Genomic DNA, 14,231 nt, shown 5'->3' with positions numbered 1-14,231 from the left:
GGTATGTTCTTTACTAATTCATCATCTGCATCATAAACTTGAGCATATGCTAGTTGAATATACTATTGAAGAATAGGATCCTGGGTCCCTAAGGCCTGGAATAATTCCTGGCACATGGCAGGTGCTCCATAAGTATCTGATGAATAAACAATGCTGTAAACATCTTTATTGAAGGCTGTAATAATATTCCCTTCCTTTCAGAATAATCTGGAATTCTTTTATCTTATAGATATTTGTAGAAAGACAGCTAATTGTTATGCAAGTGTGTTCCCTTAATGCTATGTCATATTGCTTTTGTTCTTCTAGATTTGCTCATTTTATCTGATAACATAATTTTATTTAGTTTCTCATTGTGATTGTTTACTCAACTTGAGTTAAACACTTTGTTTGTACTGCATAGTATATTTATCTATCTGCTTTGTATTTTGTATGCTTACTTCATTTTTACATCCTGAAAAAAAATGTGTGAGTACAAATCATGTTTCCATTTTCATTCATCATTGGTATAGAATGTCAGATGGCTTACATGATCCAAGCATAAATTAAAGGACATTCTGATTGGAAAATCTGATATAAAAATATTTCTTTGGTCAGAATTATTTATAGTTATGACTGTTGTTATACAAAACATAGCAAATGGTTTCACAGCTGTGGAAAAGAAAGAAAATGATTAAAGGATTTCATGGACTTTTAGTTGATTTTTTTAAAAGGAGGTTGATTAGGGGTAATGAATTTGTGCTTTAGTTTGATTTGTTTAAAAAATAAAAACACACACACACATATACACAAGGTCATCAGAGAGTTCTTCAGCATAATCTACCAAAATAAGCAAAACCAAAAGACCAACTGGGAAAAGAAGTTTTACATTTATAGAGGTTGCAGGTCAACACATTCAGGCAGAAATACAGCCAATACTTTTTCTTATGTCTTTTTTTAATACTTGAACATAGAAGTTAAATGCAATGATGTCGTTTCACATTGTAGACACAGATGAAGGAGGCCAATAAATCATAGAAAGCTGACTTCAATAAGCCTCAAGCTAAGAATCTGTGAATGGATTCCAGAATTACTGGAACAGTTGCTAGGTAAAGACTAAAGCATTTCCAATATCTTTCCAGTTCACACCCTTTTAAAGCTCAACTCCAAAAATTCTTCAACCTCACTAGTCTAAAATCCACTGATCTAACAACCTCTTACAGGTTTTTGACCATTTCACTGCTTCTCTTCTCTGCCCAGCTTAAATGTCAGGGTCAACCTTTATAATCACCCTTTCCCATGAACCTTCAGCTCCATATTCCCTCCTTCAACCACTGATCTTCTTTTGGCAGAATAACAATCCTACGTAAATCCAATTCTTTGCCTGTCAGGAACCTGAGTCCACATAAACAAATGAGGCTGAAAAAAACAACTAAATGGGCTAATGCCAAGATAAGTCTAACCTCCCCCTCATCATCTCTAAACCTGATGCAGGCTTCTTCCTGACTCAAGACTCCAGATCTCCCTTTTATAAGAACAGTTACTTTAAAAAAAATACACAAACTTGTAAATTTTTCATCTGCCTCTTGGAGTAAATCTCCCAGAATTCCAGAATTATGTTTTACGTGGGAACCATCCCTTTGAAATGTAATCATAGAAGATGGCCTCCTTTTCTCCCAGTCTCTGTGGGAGGAGAGGACCCTAACTTCCATAAGGGACAAGGAAAGGACACAGAAAGCCTAATCACATTGAACAGCATCTTCCCTACTAGAGTACCTCAGTGGAGTCATCCTCCAGGAATTTTCTAGTAGCTCACCCCAGTGCTTAAACTCCCCTCCACCTTTCCTTCCTAAGAAACTCAGTTCAACCTCTTTCCCCTAATGCAATAGTTTGAATAAAACTCTCTTTTGCTTGCTTTACTTAGATTACTTATATGAAGTGGGGCCTTCATGATGTCTGGTAATTACACAACATTTCTCTAGTCCATTGTTTTTCCATTTTTCTTGCATTTGTCTTTCCTTCAACCACTTATACCTCTACCCATCCTCATTCTCAGTTGATATCCTTGCTTTCTATATCACTGAGAAAATAGTAGCTATCCAAAAATCTTTTCCATAGCTCCAGTCACCCCAATATCCACCCACCTAGGGCATGTGTGCCCAGCTCCTCTGCCTTCCCTGTTTCTATACACATGGGGAGCCTGGGTTCTCGTGCCTATGCAAGAGGTTATATGAGGGACCTCTTATGCCTCCTGCTTCCACAAATGACCTCCACTTCTACCAGTCTCAATGTTTCCTTCCACCTCCAAACCCACTTTTCTCCTTGACTTTTCAACACTCAAACTCAAGCTTTTGTGACACTTACTGAACTATTTCCTTCCTTTAGATTTTAAGGCACAAAATGTTTTTAGTTTTCCTCCAATTTTTATTGGTTCCTCTTCATTCCGCAGTCTCTTGTAGTGGAAATGATAAGGATCAACCAAAGATTTACTCTGACATCCTCTTCAATCATTCATTTGTTCTTCTTTTTTTTAATCTTCATAGCTTTCCCTTATTCCCCTTCTTTTACAGGTAGCCATTCATTCACATGTATCTGCTTTGCAAAATCTTAATTTGTAATGACTTTTAGCAAAATGTATTATTATGCACATATATTTCAATGTGCGTGAATGATAATTTAGTAACCATCTTTTTTGTTTTAAGTTTCTTCTCAGTAACATGCTTTTAAGATCCATTCATACTTTCATAATAATTGATTGCTAGCTGCTTTAGTGTTCTGCCTTGTACTCTTCCATATTTACTCCCCTATAATGACACCAGGATAGCCACCTCTCCCTGCCACTCAAACAATGCTACAACAAGCCATCTATCCACCAGAGATCCCCAAGCTTCTCATTTCCTATAACTTGCCTCCCAGAGATTCTTGCCTCTTTGCCCCATGTACTCCCCTCTCCCAGTCTTCTCATTTCAACTAATAATTCTATCCTTCCCATTATTCATATAAAAAACACAGGGCCATCCTCGATTTCTCTTATTCCACCCATCTACTTCAACAGTAAAGTTTCTCAGTTTTACCTTCAAAATCAGTCAGAATTTGACTATTTCTCAATCTCCTTTTACCACTGTGACAAAGTCACCATCATTTCTCCTACCATCATTCCAAGAATTCCTTAATTGTTTCTCAACAGGGCGGCCACAGCAATTTTCTTAAAAATGTAAATCCATTGCTCTACTTAGAATCATCCAATGGCTTCCATCTCACTCAAAGGAAAAATCAAAATAACTGCAATTTACTAAAAGGCCTACTCCCATACCAATTTAGGCACAACTTTCCCTGGCCCCTTACTCCAATCCCATCTCAATGGCCATTGTCTATTCCTTACATTTCTCAAGGACATTCTTCATAGTCTCTGCTGTACTCTTTCCTTGGCCCCAAGACCACTTTATTTATTTATTCATTTGACAACTTTAGTTACACATTCTAATACCTTGAACTCCTACTAATCTCCTTTCCTGCTTAAATTCTCCTTAGCATTTATCTCTATTAAATAGACTATATTCTTCTTTTTGATTTATTTTTTTCTGCTGGGGATCAAACCCAGGATCTCACGCACACTTGGGCTAGACAAGTGCACTACCATTGAGCAACATCTCCAGTCCCCAAATTATTTACTCTGTTTACCATCTATCTTCCCATGGCTCCATGATTAAGATAAGGATTTTTATTTTGTTAATTCATTGCTGAATACAAAGAGCCTGAGAAAGTATTGGAAACTTAGGCATTCAATAAATAATTATAAAATAAATAAAAACAATCAATATGAAATCTGAATTCTAAGAAGGCAGGAAGGGAAACCAATCAAATTAATGAGAAAAAAAAGATTCAAATGGGGAAACATATTCCTAAATCACCCTTTGCTCCAGGGCTGACCGTTTGCATATCATTCCACTCTATTTGCTAATTTGAAGCTTCAGGGTGGCCATAATCATCTCCCATTCTTGGAAGTCAAGGTAACATTACATTTAAAACGACAAGGTTTTCTTCCCTCTGTAGTTAAGTTGATTTGCCCATTTCTAACTCTGTATAAATGTCAGGTATACTAAGCTGTTTTTTTTTTTTTTTTTTTTGAAGCCAAATATACAGCTCATTCCAGAGCCCAAAACAAATTTAAAATGTCTTTGTGGTTTGTGACTCGTCATAACACAGCTGTAAAAGGAGACAAGCTAGCAGGCTGGATCCCATCTCATAACTTTCAAAGGTTAAAAACAATTACCTCTTCAAGGACATCAGCAAGCTTGCTAAGAATCTCTTCAGGAAGGCTCTGGAATGTTGGAACACTGAAAAACAAAACAGAGAATGATGCTGAACACATGAACAGCAACTTACTTTAATGCATAAAATTGCAATATATCTGAATGAAAATGCAAAAACCCTTCCTGGCAACCTGCAGCTTAAGATCAAAGCAATTGTTTAAGCATGCTTTGCATCTAATGAAGAAAAATTGAGAGAAAGAATTTGCAAGTTTTACAAAACCAAGTCCAAATCACACTTGTTACCTATGTGAATATGAACCCCTTAGTTACAATGGAGAGACAACTACCCTTTCCCCCTTATCAGTCTGTTGTCACCAGATTCCTTGCTTTCCAGGTTCCCCTCCACATTCCCCTGCTCTAAGCCAACTCCTACCAATTCTGTAGAACACAGTTTGATTAATGATACATTCAGACATGCAAACATTCACTCTACAATTCTGAAACACTTCCCGGTCTCCCCAACCCTTCCCCAGCTAAGTCAACTTCTATTATGAGCTTAATGAACTTTTATTTTTTTCTCCAGTGCTGGGGATCTAACCCAGGGTCTCAGGCATGCTAGGCAAGTGCTTTACCACTAACCTACCACCCTAGTCCTATTATGAACACTTTTGTCCCTTTCTACAGTGATAATTAGATAATTAATCAAGTATTATTTGTTTTTGCATGTCTTCCCTGCTATAATTAAAACTCTGCAAAGATAAGTACTGCCTTTGTTCAATTCCCTGTATTTTCAGTGATTGACAAATAGACTCAACAGCATATGTGAAGTTATGAAAGCTCAGATGTGTCAATGCATCATAGGACAGTGATGACAGGACTGAGATGTCCCAACTTTAATTACAAAGGGCTAGAAAACAGAAGGGAGGAAAGATAGGGGAGTGTGTGTGGGTGGTTGGAGGAGTTAATCAGAAATGAGCTACAAACCAAAAAGAACAAAAATTATTTTACATTTATACATTTATATATGTTAAAAGCTTAAATCCTAGCAGGCCTAACCTCCAGGACCACCACAGCCTGTTTATATATTAATTTTGCCAGACTTCTCCTTATGGATTGCCTTCCTAATTCAAAATGTCCCCTGCTTTACAATATCCCACCCTTCTTACCTATAACCAATGTGGGTTACAGTGTTTTCCTTCCCCAGATCAGTCTTCATAAAGTTCACTATTCATTTTTCCATCTTTTGTCTATTTCCTATGTGTTCGAGCAGCCTGATTCAGCCAGCCAGGGTCCATGCAGGGTCCCTGGGGAAGTCTGCAGGTAACACTAGCTCTGGTCCAGTTCCCTGCGGCTGTTAGTTGCAGAAACTTGTCCCAGGACCTTGTCCTTTCTGTTTTCTGGCTAGCATCTTTAATGGTCCCAGTAAATCCTTTTCTTTCAGGGATTTCCTTGATCTTAAGAGTTTTTGCTTAGTTATAGTTGTTAGGACAAGACAGGTAGAATAAACAGCCAGATTCATAGTACCATGACACTGAAAAATGTTAATTCCTTTCTGTTCGCCCTGTTCTATTATTTCACCCCTTGAAACAGCAAATGAAAATACTGAATGATGTCAGATGACATTAAATGAAACTCCACTGTCAAGTCAGTCAAACTAGGTTGTAGCACTGAATTCTCATTCCTTATCTCAGTGCTTGAAAAGACCATAAATGAGTTCATGTGTATTTGTCTGTGTGATATTTGACTTACAGCACAATTCTGACTTGATTAGAATAATACAATGAAAGAAACTGTACCATACTGTTTTGATATAAGCATGTAAGTTTTGCTGTTAATTTGTCACTCTAATTCCTATTACTTAGGGTAAATCCTGTTGATGAAATCCCAAGGTTTTATACAGCAGTGTAGCAATTCATCCAGGACCATCTGTTCTGCCAGATTTACTGCTGTGGTCTGAGCCATGTGGGTTTTAATTTCCAGAAGGTAGTCCATTTCAGCAGCTGGATGGAATGCGTCACAGAAAGAGACAAAAGACAGAGGAGGCTGTTTCTATGGGTTATGAAGGTGAAACACTGAGCCCTTCCTCATTCTGTTAATGAACTCTATTTCAGATTCTTCTAAAATGTTAGAATAATTAGAGTTTCTATCCTATTGAGTATTTGTGGAAAAAACAAGTGTTATAATTGAATTACTTCTTCAAACAGTCCTGTTATTTCTGTGCTAAACTTTTATTTCAATCTGGGTTTGTCTATGTCAAGTCATACTGTAATATTTCCATTATCATGAGGGATATTATCCATGAGGGAAAAAAAATCTCTGTTTGGCTACATAACACACTAGATGAAAAGAAAAACATTAATATTTAGGAGAACATTTTAAATACAATATATGATTTTTAACCCATTTTATATGCCTCAAAATATTGCAAAGTATTATTACTAATAAAAATTAAGGATATTTTCAGAAGAAATACTTGAAAATGATCAGTAACCACCAATGCACTTCTGTACTTAACAAAAGGAAAAATCATTTCACAGAAAAATAAATCTTTTCACTTTAATGTTACTCTTAAAACACTCTTGTAACCAGCCATCTTTAAAATCCTAAGGTCTCTATTCTGCAAACATTAGATAAATTGTCATATAATTAATTTGCTTTATAAGAATTACCAGTCTACCAGAAGCTTGAACACCAAGAACAAAACAGTTTAACATGTTTATAGCTTGAAATTCTCATGAAATAATGTAGTTGAATTTTCCCCAATACATTGAAAGACTCTGAGTTTCCACTAATATGGTCACATGAAAACTCAGGATAAAGTAGTCTAATTCATACAACTTAAGACGAACAATTGCAAGAACAGACTTCCAGAGAAAACATTTAAACACTAGAGAAGAATATTTTTATTTATACTGAAAATAATTTATTCCAATAATTTACATGCTAATTACATGAAATTCTTATAGCTGTGTTCAAACATTTTGGTTCACTAAAACTTGCAATGACCTGAAGTAAGATAATTGCACTTAAATGTAATATAATAGAGATGATTTAAAGTTTGGTACTTTTCTACTGTTTTTCCTAATTAAATGAAGCAAGGACTTGGACTTTGTAATGACAATAAGAGAAGATGAGATTTCAGGGATATTTATTTGCTGTGCATTGGGCTAAGGGTTTTATAGGTAATATACAATTTATTTCTACAACAACATTAACACATAGTCATTATTGTCATCCATTTTACAGATAAGACAACTGTGCCCTTCACAGTTTGCCTAAGGTCATACTACTTATCCCTGGTGAATAAAGGATAAAAATTTCATCTAATGATTATGGAGCTGATCAGTGAGTACTGAGCTAATTTCCAGTGAAGATATTTTAAAAATGTCTTTCAGTACAGTGCTTTATTAGATAATGATTTAAAAGTAAATCACTAATAGTATTTACTTATGTGACTTCAGTTTCCAACTATTTCAAGACAGGGTCTCACTAAGTTGCTGAAGCTGGCCTCAAACTTGCAATCCTCCTGCCTTAACCTCCCAAGTCACTAGGATTTCAGGAATACACCATAGTGCCCTACTGACACTGACTTTTTGAAAACTAGAACAGATATGTTAATAGTTGTCCCATATTTTTCATTTGTCTTACGATTTTTTTTTCTGGTGACCTACTATAAGAAAATAATAAAATAAGGGGAGAAACATAACTATAAAAATTTTGTTACAGCCATGTCTCAATGAAAAAACTGGGGGCACACGGAATAACAATTCTATATAGAAGCTATTATTATAATAGTGTGATACAAGGATTCCTAAAAACCTTTCCATGGGCATTAAAACTATCTTAATTTTAATGACTGAGACATGTCACTACCTCTTTTTACTTTTTATTATGAAACAGGGTCTTTCTAAGTTGCTTAGGGTCTCACTAAATTGCTGAGGCTGGCTTTGAACTTGTGATCCTTGTGCCTTTGCTTCCTGAGCCACTGGGATTTAGGTGTGTGCCATCACTGCCAGCTAAAACTATTTTTATAATAATTCTCAGTTGCAATTTTCCTTTTTTACTGTTATTCTTTCGCATGTATACAATAAAATTGTTCATGGGCTACCTGACATGATGATATTGTCTCTGATGGCTAATGGAATGCATGTGCACATGTTCTTGTGCTTTCTAGAATTTTTTAAAGTAATTAGTTTATAATATGAAGGTGCTGTTTACAGATATTAGCTTGTTTTCAGTAATTCTGCTGTGCTTATTCTAGTTCTCATTATACCTCTAATTATGCCTGCTAATAACATTAGATCCAATGAATCATTCTTTAAACTAATGAAGTTTTCCTCACACCTAAGTGGAGAAACAAGAAGTTTTGCAAAAAGTTTTATGTTTCTTTTGAAAACATTCTAACTTTTGTTTGTTTTGCAGTGCTAGGAATCAAACCCACTATCTTGTGCATGCTAAGTCAAGGGCTCTACCGCTGTGCTACATCCCCAATCCCTCTTTTTAAATTTTATCTAAAATTGTCATAATTTCATGATTTATAGTACTTATTAAATATTTAATAAAGAAAGTTTACTTTATTTTCCTTATTTTTAAGAATGGTTCATTTTCTTTGAAAGGGTAATTAGAAGATTCATAATCTTAAGTCACAGTTGCCAATTTCTAACTCTAGAGATATTTGTAAAATATAAAAATGACACATCAGAGAATTTTCTGACTCACAGATGGAAGAAATCTAGTCCCAATAAACTTAGAGATGCTGTAAATAAAAAATAAAAACATAATAATAAAAGCTATCTTTCTATCAGTATATAGTTGAGACCTTGTCTTTCACAATACTTCTGAAAAATATCATGGCAATTATATCATTTTGAGACAAATCATTCAAACTTTAAAGAAAAAGACTGAATTTTTAAAATGTTGATGTGAAAAATGTTTTAAAACCCCCAAATCTCTTAGTATGACTTTTCAAATTACAAATGAAAAAGCCAATGTAGTGTCTTACAGACAGGTACCATGTTGTATTTACTGGAGAAGCCCAACAATAGCTAAGACAGCAATCACTTTCTGTATAGGTAACTCGACTGAATGCAAAATCAGTAAAATAAATCATTGCACTGACTCTCTCAAATGATATAATATCTTTTGAATTAAAATTTAAGCAGAAAAAAATGGAGTTAAGATTTTGATTACAGGATTGTACCTTTGCCTTACAAATAAAAGAATGTGGTTATAGACATGACTAGACTTGTTGTTTTACTTGTATTTATCTAGTACCAGAACCAACTGGTCATCAAAGAGATTATCACTTACATGAATATGTGGCAACAAACACACATGGTAACTGTGATAAGTCTTGAATAACTTTGCAAAAACTAGATTTGAATGACTTTTTGAATCTTATGGTTTATCCTGGAAAAACTGCTGATATTCACACTGATAGTGCAAAAGTGATGGTGACCTCAGTCTATCAAGGCAGCAATGTCAAACATTGCACAGCAGCAGTAAAATTATAAACTAGCATATGTTTCATTTTAAAACATTTTTGCTGAAATAGTAAGTTATTAAATACATTAAATTTTAACCCTTGAGTTTTAATATTGAATATCACAAAATGGCAAATACACATAATGAACTTTTGCATATGGAAACATGACAGTTTTCTCAAGGAAAGTCATGTGAATGGCTGTTGGAGTTGCAAGCTGAATTAGCCACCTTTTTCATGAAACATCATTTTTTACTGTAGAATGACTGAAAACTGTGGTTATTCAGATGGGTATTTGGCAGGTTTTTTTTTTTTTTTTTCCCTAAATGAACAAAATAAGCCTGACACTTCTAGGGCAATAATAGTGCTTATTGCCAATGATAAAATTCAAACTTCCAAATTAAAATTAAAATTCAAAAGAACTTTTATCTGCCACTGTGAACATAACAGCTTTCCAAAACATGATTAAACAGAACAGAGTAGCAGGGACTACTATGGGAGGAAGGGCAGGCTGAAGGATTAAATGGGGTGACCAAGATATCCTCATTGAGAAGGTAAAATATGAGCAGAAATCTAAAGAAGTGAAGAAGTTAGCTCACTGGAAATCTGGGGAAGAGCATCCCAGCAGAAGGAGCACAATAAGTAAGTTGGGGTTATAGTATGCCTGGTGGCTTCTGAGGGCAGCAAAAAAGGTGCGTAGATTTCAGTGACCTGGGGGAAAGTGGGAGAATAACAGACATCAAGAGATAAAGGTAGTGGCAAATCACTGTGGGCATGGAGACCATTGTGATGTGAAGCTACTGCATGACTTTGAGCCCAGGTGTGGCATGATCTTATGTACATGTTAAAGAGACCCCTCTATAGAGGAAAACAAACAGTAAAGGGGAGAGAGTATTTATTAATCACCTGCATATCTTCTTCTGTAAAGTGTCTGTCCAGTTCCTTGGCCCATTTATTGACTGGGTTCTTTGTATTTTTGGTGTAAAGTTTTGTAAGTTCTTTACAAATTTTGGAGATAAATGCTCTATCTGAAGTACATGTGGAAAAGATTTTCTCCCACTCTGTAGGCTCTCCTTTCAAATTACTGATTGTGTCCTTTGCTGAGTAAAAGCTTTTTAGTTTGAATCCATCCCATTTATTTATTCTTGCTTTTATTTCTTAGGCATTGGGGGTCTCATTAAGGAAGTCTGGTGCTAAGCCAACATGATGAAGATTTGGGCCTAATTTTTCTTCTACTTGGTGCAGGGTCTCTGGTCTAATTCCCAAGTCCTTGATCCATTTTGAGTTGAGTTTTGTGCAGGGCGAGAGATAGAGATTTAAGTTCATGTTACTACATATGGATTTCCAGTTTTCCCAGCACCATTTGTTGAACAGGCTATCTTTTCTCCATTGTATGTGTTTGGCTCCTTTGTCTAGTATGAGGTAACTGTATTTATGTAGGTTTGTCTCTGTGTCTTCTATTCTGTACCATTGGTCTGCCTGTCTATTTTGGGACCAATAACATGCTGTTTTTGTTACTATTGCTCTGTAGTATAGTTTAAGGTCCGATATTGTGATACCTCCTGCTTCACTCTTTGTACTCAAGATTGCTGTGTCTATTTGAGGTCTCTTATTCTTCCAGATGAATTTCATGATTACTTTCTCTATTTCTATGTGGAACATCATTGGGATTTTAAGAAGATATACAGGTGATTAATAAATATATGAAAGAATATTCAATATCTCTAGTAATTAAAGAAATGCAAATTAAAACTACCCTAAGATTTCATCTTACTCCAATTAGAATGGCTATTATCAAGAATACAAGCAATAATAGATGTTGGCATGGATGTGGGGGAAAGGCACACTTGTACATTGCTGGTAGAGTTGCAAATTGGTACAGTCACTCTGGAAAGCAGTATGGAGATTCCTCAGAAAACTTGGAATGGAACCACCTTTTGACCCAGCTGTCCCACTCCTCGGTTTATACCCAAAGGACTTAAAATTAGCATACAACAGTAACACAGCCACATCAGTGTTTATAGCAGCTCAATTCACAATAGCTAGATTGTGGAACCAACCTAGAGGCCCTTCAACAGATGAATGGATACAGAAACTGTGGTATATATATACAATAGAATATTATTCAGTCATAAAGAAGAATAAAATTATGGCATATGCAGATAAATGGATGAAACTGGAGAATATCATGCTAAGTAAAATAAGCAATCCCAAAAAGCAAAGGCCAAATGTTTTCCCTGATAAGTGGATGATGATATATAATGGGGATGGGGGATAAGAGAAGAATGGAGAAACTTTAGAATATGTAGAGGGAAATGAAAGGGGTGAGGGGCCGGGGTACGAAAGATGGTGGAATGAGACAAACATCATTACTCTATGTACATGTATGATTTCATGAATGGTATGAATCTATATCATGCACAACCATAGAAACAAAAAGTTGATCCCATTTGTATACAATGAATCAAAATGCAGTCTGTATGAATAAAAAACAAACAAATAAATAAATAAGGGGGAGACAGTAGAAGTTGGTAGACCAGGTGAAAGTCTATTGCATGACTAATGATAGAGGTTAGAGGTCTGGACAGGTTGGAAGCATCAGATGTGGTAAGAAGCAGCTGAACTGTTACATTTTGAAAGTTGAAGAAACATGACTTCCTGATAGACTGGGCATGAGGTGAGAGAGTAGAGGGGAGACAAGGATGACTTCAAGGGAACCTATGAATACTACTTAAACATTTTTCTACTCTATAAGCAAGCTTTTTAAAAATCTTACTTAGTAGTAAAATGTTACATTTTGTCAAAAGGTTATAACCATAGTATCAGATGTGGTACTATCTTTTTGAGGCAAAACATCTCCTGAAAAAGCAAAGGTCTGAAAATAGTTCAACACTATCCTCTACCTACAAAAAAAGGCATAAGTATATTAATAATCTTTGGGGAACATTTGGAAAACAGAACCTTTTGATTATGTCATGAGAAAGCAGTTGTGTGTCTCATTTAATCTACCAACATTGATAGGTATTGTTTATTTCTGAGTCACTGACTTTCTAAAGAGAAAAAAAAAAAGAAGAAATCTCTAGTTCAACCAATTAAATCAATTTACATTGATGAAAGATTAAGGCAAAAACCCTTTTAACATGATGTTACCTGATCAATCCCTTTAGTAAACTCATCAAAAATGTCCTGCTCCTAACACACTTTTTCCCCCTTTATTGGATGATTTGGCATCAATCTTGGTATTATGCAAAAACTAATCTTCCTTCCCTGAGTCTCTTACCCTACATCTCAATCCAATCTACTTTATACATTCCTGCCAGATTTATTTTCTATCAGGGATATTTAGCTCTTATCACCAAATGTTAAAAATAATCTATTTCTTCATTATTAAAATTCAAAACATATCTTATTTGGAGTATCGATTGTACTGTTTTAGTAATATATTTAATCACATGTGTTGTTTAGCTCTTTATCAAAGTCATACCTGAAACTACGCAGTATATCATGCCCAAAAGTTGGGGAGGAATGTCTCTAAGGACCTATTACTGATGTTACAAAGGATCTTAAAGTTCACTGGCTTTCTGCTTTTGTGCACAAAGAGGAGGAAGGAACTTTGGTCAGAATTGAAACATGGATGCTTCATGTCAACTTCAGTAGGAAGATTCATGTAGAGAGATCTACTGTTGTAGAGATGTCTCCAAAGTCTTCCTCCTTCTAAATGGCTATAGACACTTAATAATCTCTTCAAATGAATTTGGGCTTTTAAAATGGATAGGAAGAGTCTTACCTTCTATAAGTTTTTGGTATTGACAAAAACTCTTGCCAAGAAATGGGAAGAGCCTACCAATCTGTATGGAAAATTGGGAAAGGAAGAAGATAGGGGAATATATCTCAATAATTTATCTTTGAATAAATTGTTCTTCAGACCCATCTGCAATATTTGTAAGCCCTGTTTCCTATTGTAATCAACCTCCATCTGTCACAATCAGCACCCTTCAAACACAGATACTGCTGTGTTTTGACCAGTGATAAGACAAAGGAATGGGTAAAATAATAGGGAAAGAAGAAAGAATCTGGGAAGGAAGACAGTCAAAAAACTGGAAGAGAACTCAGGGCCATTTATTTGGGCAGGAAATTCCTGATTCCAAGGTCTTGATTCTTGGTCTAGAGGAGGAAGACTGAGGCACATCCTCTTGGGTTCTCACCAAGGTGAAGCCTGCACCTCCAAGAAACCAGCTCTTCTACAGTAAGGGACTCAGGGCCAGGCATTCTGAAAGATGATCTTATTGTCATCTTCCTTACTCATCCATTCCTACCCCATCCTTACTGAGTGCCACAGCCAAATACTACCCTTTTATGCACAAGCCTTATGCTTCATGCCTTTCCTTATGCAAACTTAACTACATTCTCTCAGACCTCTTTATTCCAAATGATCAATGTAGTGATAGCCGAAAATTTAACAATTTTAAGTGACTAAAAAAAGAGAAATCTATATAGTTTTTCAATTATTCCTGAAATCC

General features: G+C 35.5%; 1 protein-coding gene across 2 annotated transcripts in view; it reads right to left on the bottom strand.

Annotated features, from left to right (window-relative positions):
* Prkg1 (protein kinase cGMP-dependent 1) overlaps positions 1 to 14,231 on the bottom strand; it is a 1,194,090-nt gene that overhangs the window by 311,630 nt on the left and 868,229 nt on the right. For both annotated transcript variants that reach the window (XM_047552478.1, XM_047552477.1), the window contains exon 5: positions 4,250 to 4,313. In XM_047552478.1, coding sequence (XP_047408434.1) covers positions 4,250 to 4,313 — 64 coding nt within the window. The remainder of the gene's footprint in view (positions 1 to 4,249; positions 4,314 to 14,231) is intronic.

Source organism: Sciurus carolinensis, chromosome 5 (assembly GCF_902686445.1).
Source record: "Sciurus carolinensis chromosome 5, mSciCar1.2, whole genome shotgun sequence".
NCBI classification, from domain to species: domain Eukaryota; kingdom Metazoa; phylum Chordata; class Mammalia; order Rodentia; family Sciuridae; genus Sciurus; species Sciurus carolinensis.
Note: the sequence above shows the minus strand (reverse complement) of the source record. Positions and strands in the feature narration are given on the sequence as shown.